Source organism: Chelmon rostratus, chromosome 10 (assembly GCF_017976325.1).
Source record: "Chelmon rostratus isolate fCheRos1 chromosome 10, fCheRos1.pri, whole genome shotgun sequence".
Lineage (NCBI taxonomy): Eukaryota > Metazoa > Chordata > Actinopteri > Chaetodontiformes > Chaetodontidae > Chelmon > Chelmon rostratus.
The window spans coordinates 25,142,165-25,164,784 of NC_055667.1; the positions used below are offsets into that span (position 1 = coordinate 25,142,165).

General features: G+C 45.2%; 1 protein-coding gene across 6 annotated transcripts; it reads right to left on the reverse strand.

The window, feature by feature from the left end:
- Positions 1-161: 161 nt before the first annotated feature.
- On the reverse strand, positions 162-22,408 carry pkig (protein kinase (cAMP-dependent, catalytic) inhibitor gamma). Of its 6 annotated transcripts, none has more exons than XM_041946494.1 (3): positions 22,186-22,408; positions 2,160-2,341; positions 162-866 (listed from the first exon to the last, which is right to left on the reverse strand). In XM_041946494.1, exons 2-3 carry the CDS (start codon positions 2,311-2,313, stop codon positions 787-789), a joined length of 234 nt encoding a protein of 77 aa, XP_041802428.1. In that variant the 5' UTR covers positions 2,314-2,341; positions 22,186-22,408; the 3' UTR covers positions 162-786. The 6 variants fall into 6 exon arrangements, with proteins under 6 accessions (XP_041802428.1, XP_041802421.1, XP_041802426.1 ...); XM_041946487.1 differs by having other exon boundaries at positions 162-869; positions 22,186-22,407; XM_041946492.1 differs by lacking the exon at positions 22,186-22,408 and adding an exon at positions 16,346-16,421 and having other exon boundaries at positions 162-869.
- Between the last annotated feature and the right edge of the window lie 212 nt (positions 22,409-22,620).

Genomic DNA, 22,620 nt, shown 5'->3' on the forward strand with positions numbered 1-22,620 from the left:
CACACAAAAGCTGCATTCAATAATATTTATGGCTCTGGAAAAACTCTCAGCACTGAACTCATTCATCGTGGTCGACTGTCCAGCTCCTATACTGCCACGTTCAACACAACAGAGACTCGGTGACCTTGTGTGAAAACATTAAATACACATGTTACAGTAATTCATAAGTATTTTATTACACAAAGAAAATTGCTATCACAAAGTTATCACTGAACATTTAGCAATAAATATGAAGTCCGTACACAACAGTATAATGGCGACTATGTTTATTACTAAAAAAAAGAAAAGACTTGACGATGGAATCGAACGAGAGGATCACAAACACACACACACACGCATACGAAGAAAGAAAATGACAAACGGATGGTTATGAACACGCCCTCCATCACACCGTTCCTGTAGGGCTGGAACAGCGTTTCGAGTGTTATGAATGAAGTCTGTTCAGCTCGGTCCATCTCCACAGACAATAAATTCAAAGTTTCTGTGCTTTCTCGTCTCGTCGGGGATTTAAATGACCGACAGAGGGTGAAGCCGAAGAGCAGCATCTCAGTCGTCAGTTCTCCTCTCCTCTGCTCTCCATGTTACAATCTGATCCGATGAAAAGGCGAACATTTGGGCCGCTGAAGCTCCAAACAGGCCGGCAGTGAGCGGTGAAGGTGTCCTCGTGTCCACTTGGGACAGCCAATATACGCTGTCTCTTTCCTTCCTCCATGTCTCCCCACTTTCACTTGCTTCCTCTCTACGGTCCACTCCTCGGCTCTGCCCCCCTTCGGCCTCTGGCTGAGTTTAGGACGGGCCTCCACTTCCCTGGGCGTCTTGGCCGGTGGAGCCCTCTGCCTCAGGGGCTGGGGAGGCCCCCGGGTCTCCTTCTGGAGGAAAACATGGGAACAATATTGGGGGAGGAAAAAAAAAACAAAACAAAAACACTGTGATATTGTGTATATTATCAAGCTCAAATGTGGTTTGGCATAACAGCAGGCAATAAATCTGCTCCCAGGCTCCAAAAGAAAAAAATAATGAGAATCCTGAGGAAGGAACTACAACTTCCTGCAGCAACACAGTGTCAAGCATGATATGAGATTATTTCCAAATTTGAGGCTTCCCACCAGACCGGCACTAGATTAGTTTGATTTATAGCACTCAAAGTGGTTATCATGTCATGGGAAACTTGTGTTTGAGTGAAAAGGAAGTCAGCCGGAGCAACGATGGAACGCACAATGCTGAGACTGAGCGACTTGACGCTGCTGAGAGGAGAGGAAGCCAGGACTATGTGCCACTGTGCTGCCGTTACCACTCATTTAACACCGAGGCAACAAAGCACAACCGACTGCAGGCGGAGAAACATCACCAGGAGGTCCAGGAGGCGGCGTCACCAAGACAGACTCCGAATACGGCTCAGATCAAGCTAACGGTCAGACTTAACTGCGTAGTTCTTCATTATCTTCGCGAGGCTGAATTTGCCAAGAATTCTGGGTCAGTTAAAACTTCTTTTCAAACTCGGCTGAGCGAGCAAACGGATCGGCTTCGTTCAATCCGGCAGAAAACGTGGAAGAACATAGCTGCAGCAGAGAGGAGCTGCTGTGGGCTCTTCACGAGGCAGCGCTCAGGACAGCTGCAGCCTGCAGCCTCTAAAGGCTCTTTCCTTTCTTAATAATAACGCAGCATCCTTCTGTCAGTTGGTGCCACTGGTTAGTTCATGTCACTCACTGTTACCATGGAGACAGAGGTCTCAGCCTGAGTTAGCCTGGGAGTAGGGTGGGGGGTAAATATCAGCAGCTCACTAGCAATGACAGTAAATGCAGTGGAGGTGGTCAGCAGCTGAATAATCCACTTAGACTCCCTCGTCTGTTTATGTGATTCATCGTAAACTCTGACACACGAGGCGGATCCTGACTGTGTCTCAGTGGAGCTTCGCCGTTCAGCAGGTGTCACTACAGCGCCAAACCAGAGGCCAGGAGGGCCCACAGAGATGCTAGAATGAGCAGCTGTGGATGCAGGTGCCAAGCCCCAGATCTTGTCTAATTTAACCTAAGAGCAAAATTCAGACTGGCCTTACAGAACAGAGCAGTCTGAAACATCTGTGAGGTTTTGTATGCACATTTCCCCCCTGCTTCCTCACTCACTGCATCCCGCATGTACTCAGATGTGGGTTTACTGACCTGCAGCCTTCAGGTCCATCTCCGCCAGGTCTTTGGTGAGTTCACTGGTGCTGCCCGCTACTTCCCCCTCCCCTGTGATGTCGGGCACGGCGTTCCTGCGTCCTGTGCGATCACAGTTGATGAAGTCTGAGTACGACGTCTCCACGTCCATCATCTGTCCATGACCAGCGCTCTCATTACACCTGCCAGAGGGAGGAGGAGGAGGAGGGGGGGTCAGACGGCTGCGGAGGTGTTGCGAGAAGCACATAAATCACCCTTCTGACCCGTGGGAGGACGTACCACTGTGTCCTGTGAATTTCTACTTCAGCAGAATCAACGTGACACACGGGAACACTGGCGAGAGACCAAAAAAAAAAAAAAAAAAAAGCACAGTGCTGAGCTATTTAAGAGGCAACTGAGGATGACCAATGCAGAGTGAGAGAGTGGGCAGTCAGGGGGCACTTCAGAAGCCCTTCCACAACCCGAATGGGCGGCAGCTGTGTGAGAGTTAATAACAAGAAGGTGTTAATAATTTCCATTACTATTTCTGCACAGCGATTAATGGCACTACTGACATCTGTGCTAATTGCTTGTCCTAATTACATCAGGAAAAACAAAAACCTGTACTAGCCCTCTGCTAGTTCTGGGTCCTGAAGGTACTTACACAGCAGGGATTTAGGAAAGACGGCGGAGTGGAGGCCTGCAGGGAGCACTGATCAATATGGAAGGCGAGAGGAAAAGAGCTTGAAAGCATTCAAAGGAGAGGTGGAGCCAGAAAGAGCCCCAGCAAAAAAGTAAGTAGCGCTCCCATTAGCCATTCATTCCTGCTCTGTTTCCTGTTCTCAGTCCATATTTAACTAGGTCATGGATCCTGCCAACCTCTAAAACACTATACAGCTGGTAAATCCTCAGAGAGAGGAGGACAAAAAATAAGACTGCTCCAGAAAAGAAAAGAATCGAGAAGATGGCAGAAGGTAACAGCAGGAAGTCGACCTCCGAGCGAAGAAAAGGAGAAGGAAACCCGCAGAAACTGTCTCAGACTGTACATGTCGTCACAGCCGTTCCTCTCCAACAGCTTCAGCCCCTGTAGACCCCCCCCACACAGGCAGCACTGATACATCAGGCCTCAGCGCTGTGCATGGGCAGCATAACTAACAGCATTACACATACAGACATATCCTCTAATAAAGCATGCAACGCTTCAGCCACGACAGAACAGCTGAGCAGCTCAGCTATGAATCTTTAAGAAACATGGAGGGGGCTGGAGTCTCGGCGGGGAACAAGAGAGAGAATGAGCGAGGAATGAAAAGGAGCTGGCGGACGCAGCTACAACATGCTGACCCGGGGCCAGTCTGTTCCCAAACTCTTTCACTCACATTCCTTCAGGATCATTCAAAAGGTCCCGCAATTGTTTTCTTTCTCTTATGTACAGTGTGTGTGCTCCCTGCCAAAAAGGAAGCACCCGGGGTCGTTCCCGGAGAGGTCACGAGCCATGCCGGCGTGGGCGCCACTTTTTGGGAATGTGAAATTTGCAGTAAAGGGCAATCTCGAAGCCCCCGTAGGTAAGAGCGCTACCTCAGGAAATGTCAGCGAGTTCTGGGCTGCTGGCATTTCCCTGAGTGCTTCTGCCAAACACAGGAGCCACTCTGTATTCCCGGCTGCAGATGGTGGCGTGAGCCTCTGATGGATCGGCATCTAGATGGCCAGGTTGTACAGTCATTCGTGAGCCACATCGCCGTGGGAGGCCAGTGGCTCACAGGTTCACAATTACACCCACAGTCCTGCCTTTTCCACAACCTTCACTTGGAACAGCTGAGCCTCTCACTCGCCACTCATTAGTAAACAATCTGAGGGAAATATCTCATTTCTGACCTGATCAAATATAAAACAAACAATAAACAAGATATGAACGCATTTCTATGCTATTTTACTTCATAAAAACTGACCGTTTCAGCTCCATTAAGACATTACAATAGCCCTGACAGCTCTGCAGCTGCTTCAGCTAACATTAGCTTCACAGGCTGCTGCTCCACAGCTCTGAATCCTGGAGCTCTCAATCCCCCTTTAAGGCCATTATCTTAAAATTACGACATGACGTGTTCAGAGGTTTATCTGGGAGACTCAGACACCTCTGACTTCCAGCTGTCTTTGCATTGTCATGCTAGCTTCCTGTCTGAAATTGTAGAAAAACACTCGCCACAGACCAAAACAGATGTTCTGCAAAAGACACAGTCCACTCCTTATATTTTTGTGCATGAGAAATGATGCAGAGTTGTGTTTCCCCCTCCAGAAAATGTAGTTTACAGAGAGCATATCAACACAGACAGAATAAACGTGATTATCTCCGGCTGCGGCAAATTTACCGTGACAGTTATTACATTACTGCAAACTTTAAGACACTCTTAATTAAGACAAACGAGGAGTTCAACTCAAAGACTGGAAGCAGGCTAAACAGCTAGCATGGCTTTGTGCAAATGCAACAAAAGGTCCAAGACAAGAAATGATCTGGCCCATGAACTCCCAGTAAAAAGGCAAATTGTTGTTGTCAGACTTCCATAGAAGGGAGAGTCTCAGGGGTGCTGGTGGGCCAGGCCAGCTCTTTCCTCCTATTTCCAGTCTTTGTGCTAAGCTAAGATAATCAGAGTGGTATCGAACCGCATCTAACTGTCCATGAAACAGCGAATTTCCCAAAACATCAAACTATGCATTTAAATTGCAGCTTATGAGATATGAAAACCGCCCTCTTTCAAATCACCATTAGGATCTTGAATCAATCAATGCATTTTCTACATGACGGACCTCTTTAGCAGATCTATAAAAGCAAACAGCCAGCACTGACTGTGTGCAGCCATGACTTCGTTTCTGTGCTGTGTTATGTTTGCCTTTTCTACTCCACTGGCCCAGTTGTTATGTGGCTTATGGGAGCCCCGTCTAATTGCCATTTGCTTGTTTAATTAGTCGGCTTGCCTGCGCATGTGGATGAGATCCTGCCATGAGATCATTAGCAGGTTTCCATGGAGGGATGATGATGTTCTTCAGCACGTGTTTACACTCTTCTCTGCCTGGTCTCAGCTGCGCTAGAAGCAGTTTAATGGCGCCGCGTTTTAAAAATCACTTTATCCTGATTCCATAAAGCGCACTGTGATGATGAACTTGTTTTTGTCGTGCCGGCTGACTGACTGACTGACTGCAGCGTAGGTTGTTGTTGTTGTTGTTGTTGTTGTTCGCCTGCTGCGATTTGTATAATGCAAATGAACATGTAAAGTGACTTGGAAGCAGATGATCTGAAAAAGACACTGATGACCTGTGAGACCAAACTGATTGCAGCTCTTGTTTATTAAGCTGCACAGAAGAATATAAATGTCCTCCATGTCGGGCCGCACTGAACCACGATTTTCATTTTCTTACTCATTGTTTAGTCTATTGGAGGGTTGCAACAGTATGAGAGTTTCACGGAATGAAAACCATCTCAGAAAATATCACAGCTTTAGGTTATCACTGTCATGAACAGTTATTATTAACGGTAGAGCAATTAATCTATAAATGGCACTTTGAGTTAATCGACACTGGCTAATGTCTGCGTTCACGAGGCCGATTAAACAAAAACTGTCTGCAGACATGCTGCACGTTTTTTATTTTCTGTTATTTTTCTGCCTTTAAGTGAATAATACATTAGTGTTAAATAAATGTCCACTGGGAGCAAAGACAGAGCGACGCTGCAGCTGCACTAACATTCTTTATTTCTTATTTATGTCTGTGAGTTTACAAATTTCCGTTCATGCTGCTTTCTGCTGGTGAATGCTGCTTCATTTTTCATTTATACGTTATCCACAGTGTAGCGCTGCGACACTAGTAGACAGATGCAAAACGTCAGTAAGGAGTGCAAAATGTCACAACTTCCCAGAACCCAAGGGAGCGTTTTCCAAACAGTCCAAAAGTAGAATTTAATAAAGTCCATTTAAAACCTTTATTCAAGGTTTGAAAATCCTCGAGGCTTCCCTCGTTTGCATGTCAAGATAGAGAAATAAATTCATTTTACAATGATAGTAAACAGCAAATCCTCACAGAGAATCTGGAGAAAAATATTTGTCATCTTTACTTGATACAAGACTCAAATTATTAATCGATTATGAAATTTGTCGACATGTTTCTTTACAGATGCCAGGAAGTCCTCTCAAAGGCACATTGTATGTGTAATATTTTTGACCTCTTACAGCTATGATGCCAGTCTTGCATCATTTACAGCTTCCTCGCTGAAATCACAAGCATCTCACGACCACGTTCGGCAAATTATGATCTGCAGCTCTGCTAAAGGGCACGTCCTAGTTAAACAAAAAGGCTGCCTGTGTGCTGCGGGCTGCAGCGTGCGAACGCAGCTGCAGCTGGAAAACACTTCCACAAGACAAATGTCACAGGTGAGTATTTTCACCCAAGACGATAAAAAGTCAACCCTCTGAGGGAAACCGCCGCGGCTCGGCTCACGGGCTGAACTCAGCCGAGCTCCACGCCGTTTCCCTTCCTGCCGCTCAAACGTCCAAATTCAAAATTCTGGTGATTCCTTCATTCTGAGAGAAAGCCGCTGCGTTGTCGTACAACACAAAAAGCTCCATGAATTCAGGTGGAGTAAGAGCAAAGGCAGACACCCGCGCCGTCCTCAAGAGAGGCGCCCTCCGCGGCGGGTTTGAACATGAACGGCGAGCACGCCGGGCGAGGCCAGGTGACATGAAACAGGAGAGGTTCTGGCATGGAGAAATTAGGAACAAAAGGCTTTGAGATCACTGGGGGAAAATGAGTCAGCACAGCCACTTACAGCGGGCCCATTAGACGCTACCATCCCGCTGGAGCCTTTTAAGCCTGGTTTGTGTGTAATAAACTCACATTATCTGCAATAACCCACACAAAGACGGGCTTCGTTGTTGGTTCTGACATCCATTAGCGCCGTCTACATGACCAATTTCAAGTCTGTCAACTAATTCTGCGGCATTTATTGACAAGGCAAGAGGCCTCCACTAGGATGACTTTCATCTGCCTGTCATGGCAACTAAACTTTTCCGTTGGCCGCTTCAACCCCGAACGCTTCGTGACCCACCTTTAAGTTTGATACGATCAAACGAACAAACTATTTTCATTATCAGTTAACCTGCTGGGTTTTTCTTCTAGATTTAACATTTTGTCCATAAAATGGCAAAAACTAGTGAACAATGTAGAGCTGCAACAATAAGCTGATCAATAGACATTATTAATAAAAATCCCAAACATCTGCGAGTGCAAATTTGAGGATTTAATGTTTTGGTGTTTCATATGATGTTAAGCTGAGTGGTGATAGCAGTTTGGTTGGACAAACATTTGAATTTGTCACCCTGAGCTTTGAACAGCCGTGTTTCTCACATTTAACAGACAAAAGGACTCATGTCTCAATCAATCGAGGAAAACAATCATCAGATTCAGCTCTTCAAATGTCTTGTTTCGTCTGACCAACAGTCCAAGACTCAAACATGTTCAGTTTACGGCGATTTAAGGCAAAGACGAGCATTAAAAGCTCCCATTTGAGAAGCTTTACCGGACTATGTTTTTAAAATGCAACAATTAATCGACTCATTGTTCCAGCCCTCACGAGCTCTCAGCTGTCAAAAGACAAAGTCAACAACAGTCTTACCAAAGCGATCAGAGCTGCTTCATCTGGCCTCGGCCGCCTACATCAGACCCAGACTGCTTCGTCCACATCCACTCGCCCTGCAGTGTTGCACAGTCAGAGCGCCGCAACACTAGTGCGCCTCAGCTCTTTGCCCTCCTGCTCGCCGCCTCTCAGCCCCCGTCAAATGTGGTCTGGGCACTGTCTATTCACATGATGTCAGCAGCTGCTCCGTTGACAACGAGCCCACTTCAAACACAAGGGAGCTGTATTTCCTCCTCGGGATTAGCATTGTTGCTCCTCTCCGGCCTTTCTCTCATAAATAAATAAAAGCCCAAAGTCCATTCAGCTCTGGTGTACATATTTGCCCCACATCCTTCCTCTTCTTATGGGATCTGGGCTGGGTGTGAAAGCCTTATTTCCCCCGGTGAAGTGAGTATTGCAACTAGCTTTGAGCTCTTGAGCATTGGCGCTGAAAACCTTCCCCGCCGAGGGGACGAGCCAACACAAATCCCCTCCGCTCACAAGAGGTTTGCGCCACCTCTCTCTCGCCGGCACTTCAAAGTTTCATGCTTACTGTTAAGTAAAAGTCTACATCCTCTGTGTCAGACATGCAGGATTATCACTGATAACACTGGGTGCTCAATGCAATTTTCATCTCCTTTTCACTGAGCGGAGATACTGAGAATGATCACCGCCACTCTCGCATAATTGCCGTCCTAAATGAGCGAACCGAGCTCCTACGCCCGAAGGCATTATGAATCAGCCGAAGAACAGGAGATAAGACGCCTGACCGAGGCTATTAGCATCAGCTGCTGCAGAAAGGTCTCCAGTGAACTAATGAATAAAACAAAAGGTCCGGGCGAGTCCGCTGCTTCAGAGAGCTGCAGCCAAATCAAAAATCAATCTATCTCGGACAGATTATCTCGGCGGGCGCGCAGACGAGCGGCCGGAGTTGTGGTTCCTCACAACTCCGAGCACTTCAGAGATCAATTCCCGGCACTCGTCCCTCATGAGAGATCAGGGCTGGATCTGGCTTTGCTCCAGAAAGAGATATCCACTGTTAAAAAATGACACACACACACAAACTCTGATGCTGAGCTGCAACCGGTCGTTATTTTCATTATTGATTAACTCGTGAATCGCTTGTCGTCTAGTTTGGAAAATGTCAGAGAAGAAGGAGAAGCAGTTCAGTCGTTAAATGTTTGTGTGAAGACGCTCAGTTACGACATCAAACAGAGAAAAATCGTCACAGTCAACGAGCTGGAACCAGGTTTGTTTTTACCGTCTGATGCAACAAGAAGCAGCACATTAAATCAGTTCAGCTCTACTCAACAGGTATGTGATACAGTACTTATACTACTTCTACTACTTAAATGTGATACAATGAAGTCATCTGAAGACATCTGAAATATAACTAACTACTTTACTGACTACCACCACTACTACTACTACTGCTGCTGCTGCTGCTACTACGACTACTACTACAACTACTACTACTGCTGCTGCTACTACTACCACTACTACCACTACTACTACCACTACTACCACTACAACAACTACTACTGCTGCTGCTACTACGACTACTACGACTACTACCACTACAACTACTACTACTGCTGCTGCTGCTACTATGACTACTACGACTACTACTACCACTACTACCACTACAACTACTGCTGCTACTACCACTACAACTACTACTGCTGCTGCTGCTACTATGACTACTACGACTACTACTACCACTACTACCACTACAACTACTACTAATGCTGCTGCTGCTACTACGACTACTACAACTACTACTACCACTACAACTACTGCTGCTACTACCACTACAACTACTACTACTGCTGCTGCTACTACGACTATTGCTGCTGCTGTTGCTACTACTAGTACTACTACCACTACTACTACTACTGCTACTACTAGTACCACTACTACTGCTACTAGTACGCCTACTCCTGCTGCTACTACTACTACTACCACCACCATCACTACTACTGCTGCTGCTACTATGCCTACTACTACTACTACTGCTACAAGTACCACTACTACCACTACTACTACTGCTACTACTAGTATACTACCACTACTACTACTGCTACTACTAGTACCACTACTACTGCTACTAGTACGCCTACTCCTGCTGCTACTACTACCACCATCACTACCACGCTACTACTACTACTGCTGCTACTACTATGCCTACTACTACTACTACTACGCCTACTACTACTACTACGCCTACTACTACTACTACTACTACTACTACTGCTACAAGTACCACTACTACCACTACTACTACTACAACAAATATTACAACCACTAATACTAATGTTACTGCTAGTGCTCCTGCTGCTACAAATACTACAACCAATAATACTACCACCACTACTACTGCTGCTACTACTGTCACTGCTACTATTCCTGCCGCTGCTACTACTGTTACTACAAATACTACAACCACTAACACTACTGGTACTATAACTACTACACAGTATGAGATTGGCCAAGAGTTCAATAAGAAGATTGACACCACTCTCACATCTGTCCGTTCAATATGCAGCTATAGACAGAACATGGTTAGCTTAGCTTAGCATTAGGTCTGGAAGCAAGGAGAAGGAAGAAAGAAACAGCGAGCCTGGCTCTGTTCAAAGGTAGCAAAATCCACCTGGCAGGACCTCCAAAGCTCACTAATGATCTTCTTACTCGTTCATTTAATCAGTATAAAAAAGGGAGAGTAAAAATGTCGAGTTGTAGTTTTAAGGAGTTGTTTGAGTGTTACAGGGTCTGCGGTGTGTGTAATTCCACCTGCCATGCAGGAGGCAGTGTAGAGTACTTCTACAACCAATAATACTACTGGTATTATAACTACTACACAGTATGGGGCAGGGAAAATAAGATGAGCTCTTTACAACTTCTCCAACAAATAATCCAGAACCCAAAGATATTCAGTCTACTCTCATTTAAGACTCAGAAAAGCACATTTGCGAATCTGGAACCTGCGGCTTTAAGAGATTGATTAAACAATTACTCTTTAATTAAAAGCGTTGCCTTTAATTGACTAATTGTTGCAGTGTTGAGGAGCAGCATGTACAGTAAAATCAACGTAAAGAGACGATGAAGATGGGAAGTAAAAGCGTTAGTGCTGACGGCTTTCTAAAAAGTTAAGTTATTAGCAGCAGCAGCTACGATTGACTTTCTGCTCCCGGCTCAAGAAACTTCAGGCTACAACTGACTCGCAGGGGAAGAAGGTCAGAGATGCAGGGAGGCGCTACAGGAACATGAGCCTCTGCGGTCAGAAAAATCAATTCTAAGGTTTACAGTGGTCAAGTGTCTGTGTGCAGAAGGTCGTCTTCTTCACTTTGTTCTCCAGGTGAGCTGCTGTTAAACAATGATTCACATCTCAGCCTCTGAATGACCATCAGCTGCTGACGTCGCGAGCGTCGACGCCTCTCCCATCACCAGACTGACCTGACGTATTATTACTGGACATCCTTCAGTTATGGTGAAACAAAGCTAAAACGAGGCTACCACAGGGTCAGGGGTTGCTGAATTCTGCACTTATTGCAGATATTTTTTTGTAGTTGGAGTAAATAGTGTTGTCAACCTCTTCATTTGATAAACAAAGCAGTGATTAGGCTCAAACAAATCACTCCCACATCCCTTCTCAATACCACGCTATGAGGCGAAGCAGCGCTACACTGAAACACACAAACAAGGCTGGATCCTCCCGTGGATCAGCTGCTGAGGATGCTGATGTCATGGCTGGGACATGCAGCTTTTGCCTTTTTAGCATTACATCAAGTACAAGTACACATTTCAAACCCTTTCACAGGGTTCTTGTTTTAAAATACAGTTTGAGACGGGCTTGTCAGACGATTTTGAGCATTAGCATTATCTTAGATTAGCTAGCTACCTTTATAAAATCTGATAGCTGAAATAAATCCACAGTTGTCAGCAAGAAATGAGAAACGTCTGTGAGGAATCTGACCTATATGTGCAGTGAGAGAATGGAAAAGGAACAAACAGTTATCATACATCAGCCATGCAAACCTGATTCACCTGCAGGAATAATTGTGGACCCTTTAATTTCTTACATTTGTGGCTCTTGTTCTGTGCAGCCTTCAAGCAGAGCAAGCACTGCGGTAACAATTAATGCCTAATTGAAAGAGTTCGACATTGAGATTTGCCAAGAGTTCATTAAGAAGATTGACAACACTCTCACATCTGTCCGTTCAATATGCAGCTATAGACAGAACATGGTTAGCTTAGCTTAGCATTAGGTCTGGGAGCAAGAAGAAGGAAACAGCTAGCCTGGCTCTGTCCAAAGGTAGCAAAGCTCACTAATGAGCATCGTCTTACTTATTCATTTAATCAGTATAAAAATGGGAGAGTAAAAATGTCGAGTTGTAGTTTTAAGGTGTGTGTGATTCCACCTGCCATACAGGCAGCAGTGTAGAGTATGTTTAACGGCTCATGGGCAGGTAAACGCTGCCCAGTTCATGACAAACAGTACTCTGCACAAGTGTAGTGGATTTATATAATATATATTATTACTGGGTATGAATGCTACTAAGGGTAATGTGTGAATGTAATGCATTCTGTAATGCTAAATTGGTCATATCATGAGAAAATGTGCGCTTAAACTAGTAAGACTACTGAACAGGCCTTGTGGGTGAACAGGCCTCCTGGCTGAAGGGCCAGGAAACAATGTCCATATCAACAATGTGCAGTTTATTATTGCCAAGAACCACGGTTTTAAATGTGAGTTTTGACACATTTTTATTCATTTTACCAATTGTGTCCTAATCTGCCTCCATTCAGAGGTTTGTAAGCCGCCCCTGAAGGCTCAGTCACAGCCGGAGTGGTGCTGGCTGAGGCTGACCTCAGTTACTTCATGTTACACTGGACTACTTCTTTGTCGAGTGCAGTGATTTCCTGGAATGACCACTGGCCGCCTGGTCACCACCGCAGTGACGGCAGGACTTCCTGGCTGTAGTTGAACAGAAAGACATGAGAGAGTGGTCTTCTTCTCCTCCGACTCTAAGCGAGAATGCCAAAGAGCCCATTTCACAAAATGTCAAACTATCCCTTCAAGAAAAAATTATTGATATCACCAAGCAACTCCACCCAAATGAGGGCACCACATTCACATAACACAGGAAGTCCTTCATGGCCTCCAGTCCAAACACAACCCACAATGATTACTGCAGCTGAAAAGTAATGCTGACAAATGCTGAGAGGAGAAAATATTTACACAACATGTTTGAATTTGTGTAATTGAAGACAGATCTGCTCTCGGTGACACTTGGAACAAGGAACCCAAAACTCAAATGCACAGAAACGCACTTAAATGAATTGAGCTAACATCATAAACAACACTGGAGAGACAGACAAAACTTCTACGACAGACCATGTCCCCTTTTGTTATGAACAGCTGGGTCAATCGATACCAGCTCTTGAGAGAACCAGTGCACCACAATACTGCCGAGCCTCCACGCTATAGAGAACCACAGCAAAGTAACAGCATCGCGTGCAGGATCAGATATCCATGTTTGGAGGTAAGTGAAGGTTACATTACCAGAAGGGTTAGATGTACAACACCACGTCCTCTGCATGAGCGTCCCCGTGGCCCAAAACCTGCAAAAAAGCCGTGACGGATCGATGGAGGAGACGAGTGGCCAGACAGCCAGACATATGAGACTGAGTGTACTGTAACAGCACGGCCTCCCTCGAGCTATAGGGAATCCCCCGGTTTCTGTTTGTGTGTGTGTGTGTGTGTGTGGGAATAGGGATGGGTGTGACTGACTCTCATCAACTGCCCGTGATTCACAGCTGAGTCAGGAGCAGGTGCTTTAACTGGACTCCAGAATATTCAGATATCTTATTATGGCTGAGCATGTAGCACTGATAGCGCTCATGTTTAACATCCTCCATCTCCCACCACAAGAGCGAGGAACAGTTATTCTCCTGTTTGCTCGAAAGGCCAGACTAATTTATGAGTGCCTGAAGCAGCTTTAGGGGATTTTGTGAGTCCAGGATGTGACGGGGGTATATTTCTTTAAAAGGTGCTGCGTCCAAGTTGAAAATATTTAGATGTGGGTGACTCTGCTGTGTGTCTGGAAAAGTACTGAGAGCTGAAGGGATGCATAAAAAAAACAGTATTTCAGGAATGCTGTTCTGAAAGCTGTTTAGATTTTATGTCTGTTCTTGGCTGATTATTCCAGTAAGTTTATCATAGATGGAACATTTGTCAGCAACAATTCTGATAATCAAATAATGGTTTGAGTCATTTTTTAAGCAAAAAATCCAAATATGGTGTTCTCCTGTTCCAGCTGTATTTCTAAATTAAATGTTTTTAATGACTTTGAACTGCTGGTTGGATAAAACAATCTGAAGATGTAATGTTGGCTCTAGGAAGTTATGACGAGCATTAGCTTAAGTCAGTGTAAGGACAGCTCCATATGACAGGTGTTTTCACTATTTTCTGGTATTTTATAGAGCAAAGGCTTAATCAATGAATCTAGAAAATACTCTGCAAGTTAATCAATAATGAAAATAATCTTTTGTTACAGCCGTTCGTGTAAAATAAATTTGTAACTTCTGTTCTGAAAAGTGCTGCATGAATAAATCTACTTGTCGTAGGAGCTAAGAAGTCAGAAAATTGATTTTTGGTCATACAGCTGACATAATTAACTGATTAATCAATTAGCTGATTGAGAGAAAAATTAAAATTAATCTGCATCTGTTAGATAATTGAGTTATCTTAAGGTTATTTAATGAAGCACAAATGGCAAAACTTCTCTCCTTTCAGCTTCATAAATGTGGAGATATGGTGATTTTCTGTTTGATGTCTCAGTGAACTGAACATCTTTGGGAACACTAATTTTCATTATTGGTTAATCTGAAATGTATTTCTCAATTTTTCTTTTTTGCCTATAAAATGTCAGACGATAGTGAGGAATGTCCATCACAGTTTCCTGGAGCCCAATGTCTTGTTTTGTCCTCCTGCTTGTCCAAAACCTGGACATATTCAGCTTCCAACAAAAGAAGACAAAGAAACGCAACATCCAAATATCTGCTGACGTGTGCATGCTCATAAAGCTGAAACAGTTGGTAGATAAATCAACAGAAAACTAATTATCAGCAGTTCTAAAAATTGAAAAATATTCTCTTGTTCCAGCTTTTAAAATGGGAAGACTGGCAATTTTTTTATGTTTTAAATCATTTACAACTGAATAACTTTCAACAATTACTGAAAGATTTATGAAAGTAACTGTTAAGCTGCAAATGTCCCAAAAACTGCAGTTCCTCAAATGGCCACTAGAGGCTGGCTCCGAAAGCGAGTCAATCCCCATAGACCGCCATATTAAAATGCACAACTACAGCAGGAATAAACATGTTTACAGGCTGGTGCAATCACACAGCATCGTGTGATGATAGAATATCTTATTGATGACAAGCCCCCCCCCAAAGCTGACTGTCTCAGTCTTACTTGTTAAAACTAAAGATCATTTTCATAATTGTTTTTTTTTTTATCAGCTGCTTTTATATTTTGAAAATGGAAAATGCCCGTTTTCTAAAGCCCAGTGCAACGTCTACAAATTACTTGACCAACAAACCCAAAGATATTCAGTTTACCACCACAAGGAAAACAAATGAGATTCATTTTTGCAAAAAAAAAAAATCTTTTCAATCAATCTGTCAAAATTGTGGCAATTGAATCTTCTGTCGAACAACTAATCAAGTAATCAATTACTAGTCGTCCTCAGGTGTCACCATGTCTTTCTACGTGTATAAAGGCAGAGCTCGCTGTGCTGTGTGATAACTGCTGTGCCGGTCGGCGATTTTCCTCCCACTGTCCATTCTATCTATTCTAATTCTACTGCAAGGTTGCCCGGTTCTATTTCTGTCCACACATTTAACAACACGAGACCTCGGCAGGAAGCAGGTGGTTCGTTTGCCGTGTTGTTTATGCCCTCTCTTTTCCCAGGCTCTCTGCGCACACACTGGAGGCTGAACAAGACCCTTGGGTTGACTGGAGAAGAGCTGGTATGACGGTAAGAGGGAGGTGTGAAGAAAAAAGAAGAGAGGATGATGAGGAGAGGGTGGAAAGCAGAAAGCAGATGAGGACATGAAGAAGACAGAGAAAGGCTGAGGACGGCGGTAAAAAGAGGAAGGACGAGAGGTGCAGGGAAAGAATGCATGCGTGTTTATTATGCTTCCTAAATAAGGAAACATCCCCCACCCCCCGCCAGCGTTTTCATTACTTTTTTTGAGAACTTGAGAAACAGAACATCCTCCTCAGTTATTCTGCAGCCTCCCTTTAACCAGTCTGCAACCAAATACATGGCTTGTTTGTGGGCTACGTCTCTCTGCACCACCTGTTTGAGGGATTTCACCCACAACACCCTCAACTTCCTCATCCTCTCTAACAAAACACACACACACAAACCTCAAACAGGCGAAGCCCGCTCCCTTACAAAGCAAGAGATCCGATTACTCGAACCACAACTGCTGTTTATGCTGCACTTAAAATAAAGTGAAGAGCATGAGTCGCTCCTCTCACCTGTGCTGATGGCCGCAGCGTTTCTGAGGTTCGCCAAGTAATTCCACTCAGCTGCATCATCGCACTTTTCTCCCGCAAGTCTAGGAGGACGTGGGCGTCATGTGATTCAATTTGCTGAGCTGAGGGGGATAAAAAGGCACATACGTAACCCTCCTCATGAGCAAACACAGAAAGGAGAAGAGGCCACCGTTGCTCTTTCCTCTAGACCTAGATAACGAAACCGTCACTGATGATGGCGAGCGGGACAAACTCCCTCCGCTTCTGTAGTGAGCAGGACATAATAATACAGTCAGCAGGGGTGGAGGACGTATTCAGATCCTTTATGAACCGATTAGCTCTGTTAGCACCATTGCCTCCATTAGGACAGGACTCTGCTGCCTGCTAACAGCTAACTAGCCAGCTAGGATTTGTTGTTCACAATGTAGCAATACCGGAGAAAAACTAGGCCGCCTCCCCCATCCATCCTGACTTTACTACATCCTTTCAGATTTTAACAACGATGTTTATATGTGATAGGAACTACAGTAACAGAATACTCAGATTCAGTTTGTTAGTTGCTAAGCGATAGTTATCCCTGCCCAGAGGCTTCCTGGTGAAGATCACCATCTTCTATCGTCTCCAGGACAACGGGATGCTGTTAGTCTTGAGGTCTGTTTTTAAGAAGTTGTACTTAGTATTAGTTAGATTTCTATAAAAACCTGAGCAAAGCCTTCTGTTTAATACAGGTCAGTCATCACCTGCAAGCCATGAAACAATAACAATTTATTTGTCTTATTAAGGGCAATTAACACATTTCCTCTAGCAGCAGAATGGGAAATGGGATATACTTTTAATACATCACTGTCAAGTGAATTTTAATGACAGTCAATGATTTGCTCTCCAGTTCCTGCGAGCAGCCTCATATCAACAGAGCTCGTCATTTCTATCCTCTGGGATTTGGATGAAAACCTTTCCAGAAAAAAAAACAATCAAATATTTTAAAGCAAGCCGAGCCCGAGAGTTCCCAAAGTGGGTCAAATGAAAGCACGAAGCAGATCACAAGCCTGTGATTCCCTGTCGAACAGCGAAGGTCATGTTGCTCCTTTTACCCTCAACATTTCTCTCTCACGTCACTTTGAAAGTTCAATGATTTTAGCACTTTATTCACATCACACGGAATCTGAAATAATTAAACCTCATTTTCATTTTGCCGTGAAGAGAGATCCCCATCAAATCACCTTTCACTGGAAACGGACGCGTCTATTTCGCTTCCACTCCAATTCCCACGGACGAGAGGCCATTTACATAATACGGCTTGATTAAAAATTCTCTGCGCACATGGATTCAAAGCAGTGTTTATTCAACACCTCAACCTTATCTGTGATATGTATGCTGATGTTGTGGGTCCAATCCGGCTGAAGTCTGAGGCTGTGACTACATCAAATCAACCGGCTTACAGCTGAAAAACAGACGTGACGCCACAGTGGAGAACAACCTCGCTAGACAAAGTCAAATATCAGGATGAGGAAATGCATCAGGAAACAGATTTGGGTCTTCTAATTGTAGTAATAACTACCGGATATGTAAGATCCATCTACTTTCTGGAGCTGCCTGGTGTGTGCAGGGCTGCGAGCACTCGCCGTCCATCCCTTCACAATAACTCCTCGTCTAAAACGGCTTTGGACGAAGCTGTTTGAATTGGCTGGGTCAGGATGCCACTTCTTGTGCCAGCTGCAATAAAATCTACCAAACACTGACGTGAATCTATCTTTTGAGTGTGACACACTCGTTCCCTGTGGGCACACTGACTTGGGACTTGCAGAGGCTGTGGTCAGCTTGTCTTCACAGAGGTTAGGGTATATTTCACTGGTGACCCAGTTTCACAGCCTGCAAAAAGCTCCAAAGAAACTTCTCAGACTGCTCCTGGAGAATAACTGTCCTTCCCGCTGCCTGTCGGTACCTTCACCACATCCCAAACCCTCATATCTTTGCTGCCAGGTGGCTGAAAACGCTGCCTCCGCCTCCTGCTCTTTCATTGGTCAGATTGGTCCGCTGCTCCACCGGTTTTATGACTTTTCACTCTCTAGGTAGCAGATGTTTAACGCATTTATCACTATACAGCATAATGCGCCAAAATAAAGATGGATGGAGTAAGTGGTGCAATAATCAGATAATCAATCAACAGAAAAGTTTTGACTATCTTCATAATTGATTCTTTGTTTAAGTCATTTTTCAAACAAAACTCTGACAGTCCAGCTTCTCAAATGTGAGGATTTCATACTTTTCCTTCTCTTATGTGATAGAAAATGGAATATTTTTGGTTTTTGAAGCAGTCAGCTCTCTCGAGCTCCAGAAAATTAGTTGCCCTGGTGGAGTATCACTTTTTTATACGTTCAAAAAGGAATTTGACCTCTTAACTTCCGTCCTCTGCAGATTTGGACTCCAGAAACCAGATGCATGACAGTTTCAGCGTGGTATGTAGTAAAACCAGTAGACCGGCGCATCTCGAGTCATAAACAGCCACAGACGTGGCCTTAATTCCCTGTTTTAATATCAATACTTCAGCCTGATTCCCCACTCGTTAGACCAGTCAATTACCTGAGGCAAAGCACAGTGCAATTTTACCGGTTGTGCCTCGTCCGCACATCTCATCCAACAATGCCAGAGCAGCTATAATTACACACGACCATTCCCCACAGCCGTGGCTATTCATAGCACCTGTATCATTATTTCATTAAATCTACCTGCAACCACCACAGGTGGCGACAGCTCAATCATCATTATCGATGACAGAGAGATGATCAATGATGAAGTCTAGAGCGCCATTATCAAAAGAGTCTTTACCAAATGCCGCACATTAAAGGTTAAAGTGAAAGGAGCTTTAAAGCCAGACAATGAAACGATGCCTCCAATAAAAGACTGACAAAAATGCTCATTAAAAAAAAAAAAAACGTTTAAATGCACTTTTCACAAGAGCATCACTGTGTAGACTGAAATAACATGAGACGACAATTACGGAGTAAATAACTGTTTCATTCTCATAACCTGAGACTCTGGTAGCGGTCTGGCATTTCTTTGTGTATCTGAAGGATTTTTCCGTCTAGTACATGAGACACCACAGGCCGGGCTGATGGCACTCATTTTCTCCTCATGGGGAAGTCAGGGAGCTAAAAACAGAAGAGCTTAAGTCCTCTGCACCCAGGGCAAAGAATGTGGTTGGAGGTCAATGCAGTTGAACCGACAAATCCCCGTCCACGAAATATGTACACATTAAACCCGTGATTACACAGAGGGACGCATACAAAAATAGAGCCTGAGCAGCGCGTTCACATCGTACCAAAACCCCTGCAGCACCGCTGTGGACTCAGACTGCTCGGATGTCTTTGTCAGGGGAAGGTTTCCAGGCAGGTGACGAACTGTGGACATAAAGAAATCCAGAGGCCACTTGAACCGATTCTGAGAAGAGATTTCTATTTTTATCGAAAGCATGTAATGTCTCGGCCTTGTTGCAGAAAAGCTCTGAATCCAGCTGCCTCTGACGCCCCTTTTTAAAAAGTGTATTACAACGCACGGAGGGAAGCTCATTTAACTTTCAGTCGCACTACATGTGGAGCACAGAGATGGCCGTCTGGCAGGGGAAAAAAAAAATCTGATGACCACTTAGAGGAAAACAACTGACAGAAACAACCACGCAGTCACCATCCAGCCCCCGTCGTGTATGCTTAATGCAGGCTCTCAGCACAGGGATAGAGGGGTTCTCAGGGTAATCATGTTATTGTTGGCAGCCCTCACCAGGAGCAGATATCACTTGTGTTTACTAAAGGAGTTGGAGGAGGAGAGCGGTGTTGGTCATGCAGCACTGCAGATAATCAGACCTGCACTAGCATGGCCTGATTACTCTCGCTGCTTTCTGGACGGCCAGGGTCACAGATTAAAAGAGGTATAACGCACAAAGGCCCCTGAGGACGAGCCTTCGTTATAGCCGAAACGTGAGCGCATGTAATCGTGATGGCGGGTGGTCCGTCTTTTACTCGCTGCCGGCTTGTTTTGATCAGTAAATATGATTGAAACGCAGGAGGAACGGTTCTGCAGGGTTCCGTCCAAGGTCAGCAGGGCACGTGTGTCTGTCTCGTAGCTGGGGTTTTCTTGCACCGCTGCGCTCTCTGTTCTGGCTGCTCTCCACCGCCCCCCCCCCCCCCCCATTGGCCATTTTGAAGGATAGCAGACCATGTTTGGTTAGCTGGTACAAAGAGAGGAGACGAGGCAGTAGAGAGCTGTTCCAAAGAAGGCCCTATCTGCCGTCAGACCCCTTAGATCGCACTAAATTCAACCTCAGATTCATCAGGGGGCTTAAAATGTGAATTTGCCACCAATATAAAAAAAACCCACGCTCGTTCATGTCAAGAACCAGGAATGATGTTTTCTTTTAAAGTACAGCCAGACAGATTCACCTTCAGCTCGAGCTCTTGGCAAAAAATGCAAACATGGGTTGCATCTGTTTTTGGGTTTTTTTTCCAGCATACTGATCAAGCTGAAATGATCAGTCCAAATAACATGTAGCTATTTTGAAAAATGCCAAGTTGCAGCTTTTCTGCAAGATTTTTTTGGTTTGCTTCATCTTTCATGACAGTACCGGAGTGCCAATCAGACAAAATGAGTAATTTGCTGTCATCACTATCACAATCATCTCTGATTTATCAATTAATGGAAAAAAAATAATAAGCAGAAACAATCATTGCTCACAGCCAGACATGTCAGTACTGCTTCACATTACAGAATCACACGGTTTCCCGCTTTTCTTCCCAAAATGTGGAATTTAAAGCGTCGCCACTGATGTGCAACAGCTTCCCGGAGACATGAAATGCCAAATCAGTGCACATCACAGTTCCACCCTGTTTTAGTTAAGCTTGTCCCTGTCAAGACGTGTCACAATCCAGCTCGGTTTGCTGCCACTGGGCTGAAATAAGGCTGCTCGTTGCATTGCAACACATGCAAGTTGTGCTCGTTGAATGTGATCAGAACATTTTTAACGTCTAGACCGGCTGAGCTCAGGAAGGACACTGTTCTGGTCGCAGCCGGCCGGCCCGCCGACAGTGAAGCAAACACCACAGGCGGGCGAGAGCCCAGTATTTATCTTCACCAGTGCCCATGCCCAGTAACACTGGCCCTTGCCCAGCAACACTCATGCAAAGTGTGGGGTCCCAGGCTGCCCCCCCACCAGCCTGCTGCTGAATCTCTGCGCACCATCTCCATCCAGCTTCACCTCCTTCCTCTCCCAGCAGCCAGATCACTGCATGAAAACCTGCTGTCATCATTGCCTTGTTATCTTATCGAGTTAAGAGATGGAGGAGCGAGTTGATTTGTGTTTACAGAGGAGGAGGAGGAGGAGGAGGAGGGCCGGCTGGGTGCATTGACAGAGCAAAAAAGCACAGTCGATGAGAGGAGGACATGAGAGCTTTCAAAAGCTATCCAGGCTGTCATTAGCGTCCCTGAATGCAGCAGCTAATGTGTGGGAAGGACGTGCATGCCAGTCCTTTAAGCTGCACACGCACACGCGCGCGCGCGCGCACACACACACACACAATGGCTCCACTTGAATGCCATCCGAGGAGACGCATGAACACCGTGAACGTTCAGGGGCTAAGTCAGCATTGACGGCGGGGACGCGGACGGTGCGTTCAGGCTCTGCGGATGGACGCGTATTGTCTCCCGCTGGTCGTCGGCTGCTCGCTGGCTCATTAAAACCACGTCCAAACGGCCGCTTCGTGACTCCGCAGCTCGTTTTAGACTGAACACACGAAAAGCCGCGTTCACGCACCACGCGTCGGCAACATCGCCCAACAGAAAAGCCCAGCACTAACCTTGGTCGGGTCGCCTCCTGTTATCCACTTGTTACAATGGAAATTCAACACCATGGATCCCCGCTGAAGTTTCCTGGCAGCCGCACAGAAAAACACGCAGCACGCCGAGACGGAAGCCGGCTGGTGCGGAGGGACGAACACCCCGCGGCGAAGGAGGAGAGGAGCGCGCTCGCAGCCTGGCTGTTTTTTTTTTCTCGTGGCACCGTCGGAAAACAACGAGAGAAAAAGGTTGTGTCTTCAAACAGCTGTTTTCCAAAATGGAGTTAGCCGTGCGCGAGCCAATCAGAGCGAGCCTGTGGAGGCTCCCACTCCTCTGTGGGCTGGAGCCAGCAACGCAGCGCGCTCTGAAGATCACACACTCACGCGTTACACAGCTGCTTTTATCAGTGGTATTCACTGCAGCTTGCACGCGCATCAAACCGCCACACACCCCGA

Excerpts from the sequence above, each read along its gene's own strand:
- pkig (XM_041946487.1), bottom strand. The coding sequence starts at position 2,313 with ATGATGGACGTGGAGACGTCGTACTCAGACTTCATCAACTGTGATCGC. Across the intron at positions 870-2,159 it reads GATGGACCTGAAGGCTGCAG|AAGGAGACCCGGGGGCCTCC; the intron begins GTCAGTAAACCC and ends GTTTTCCTCCAG.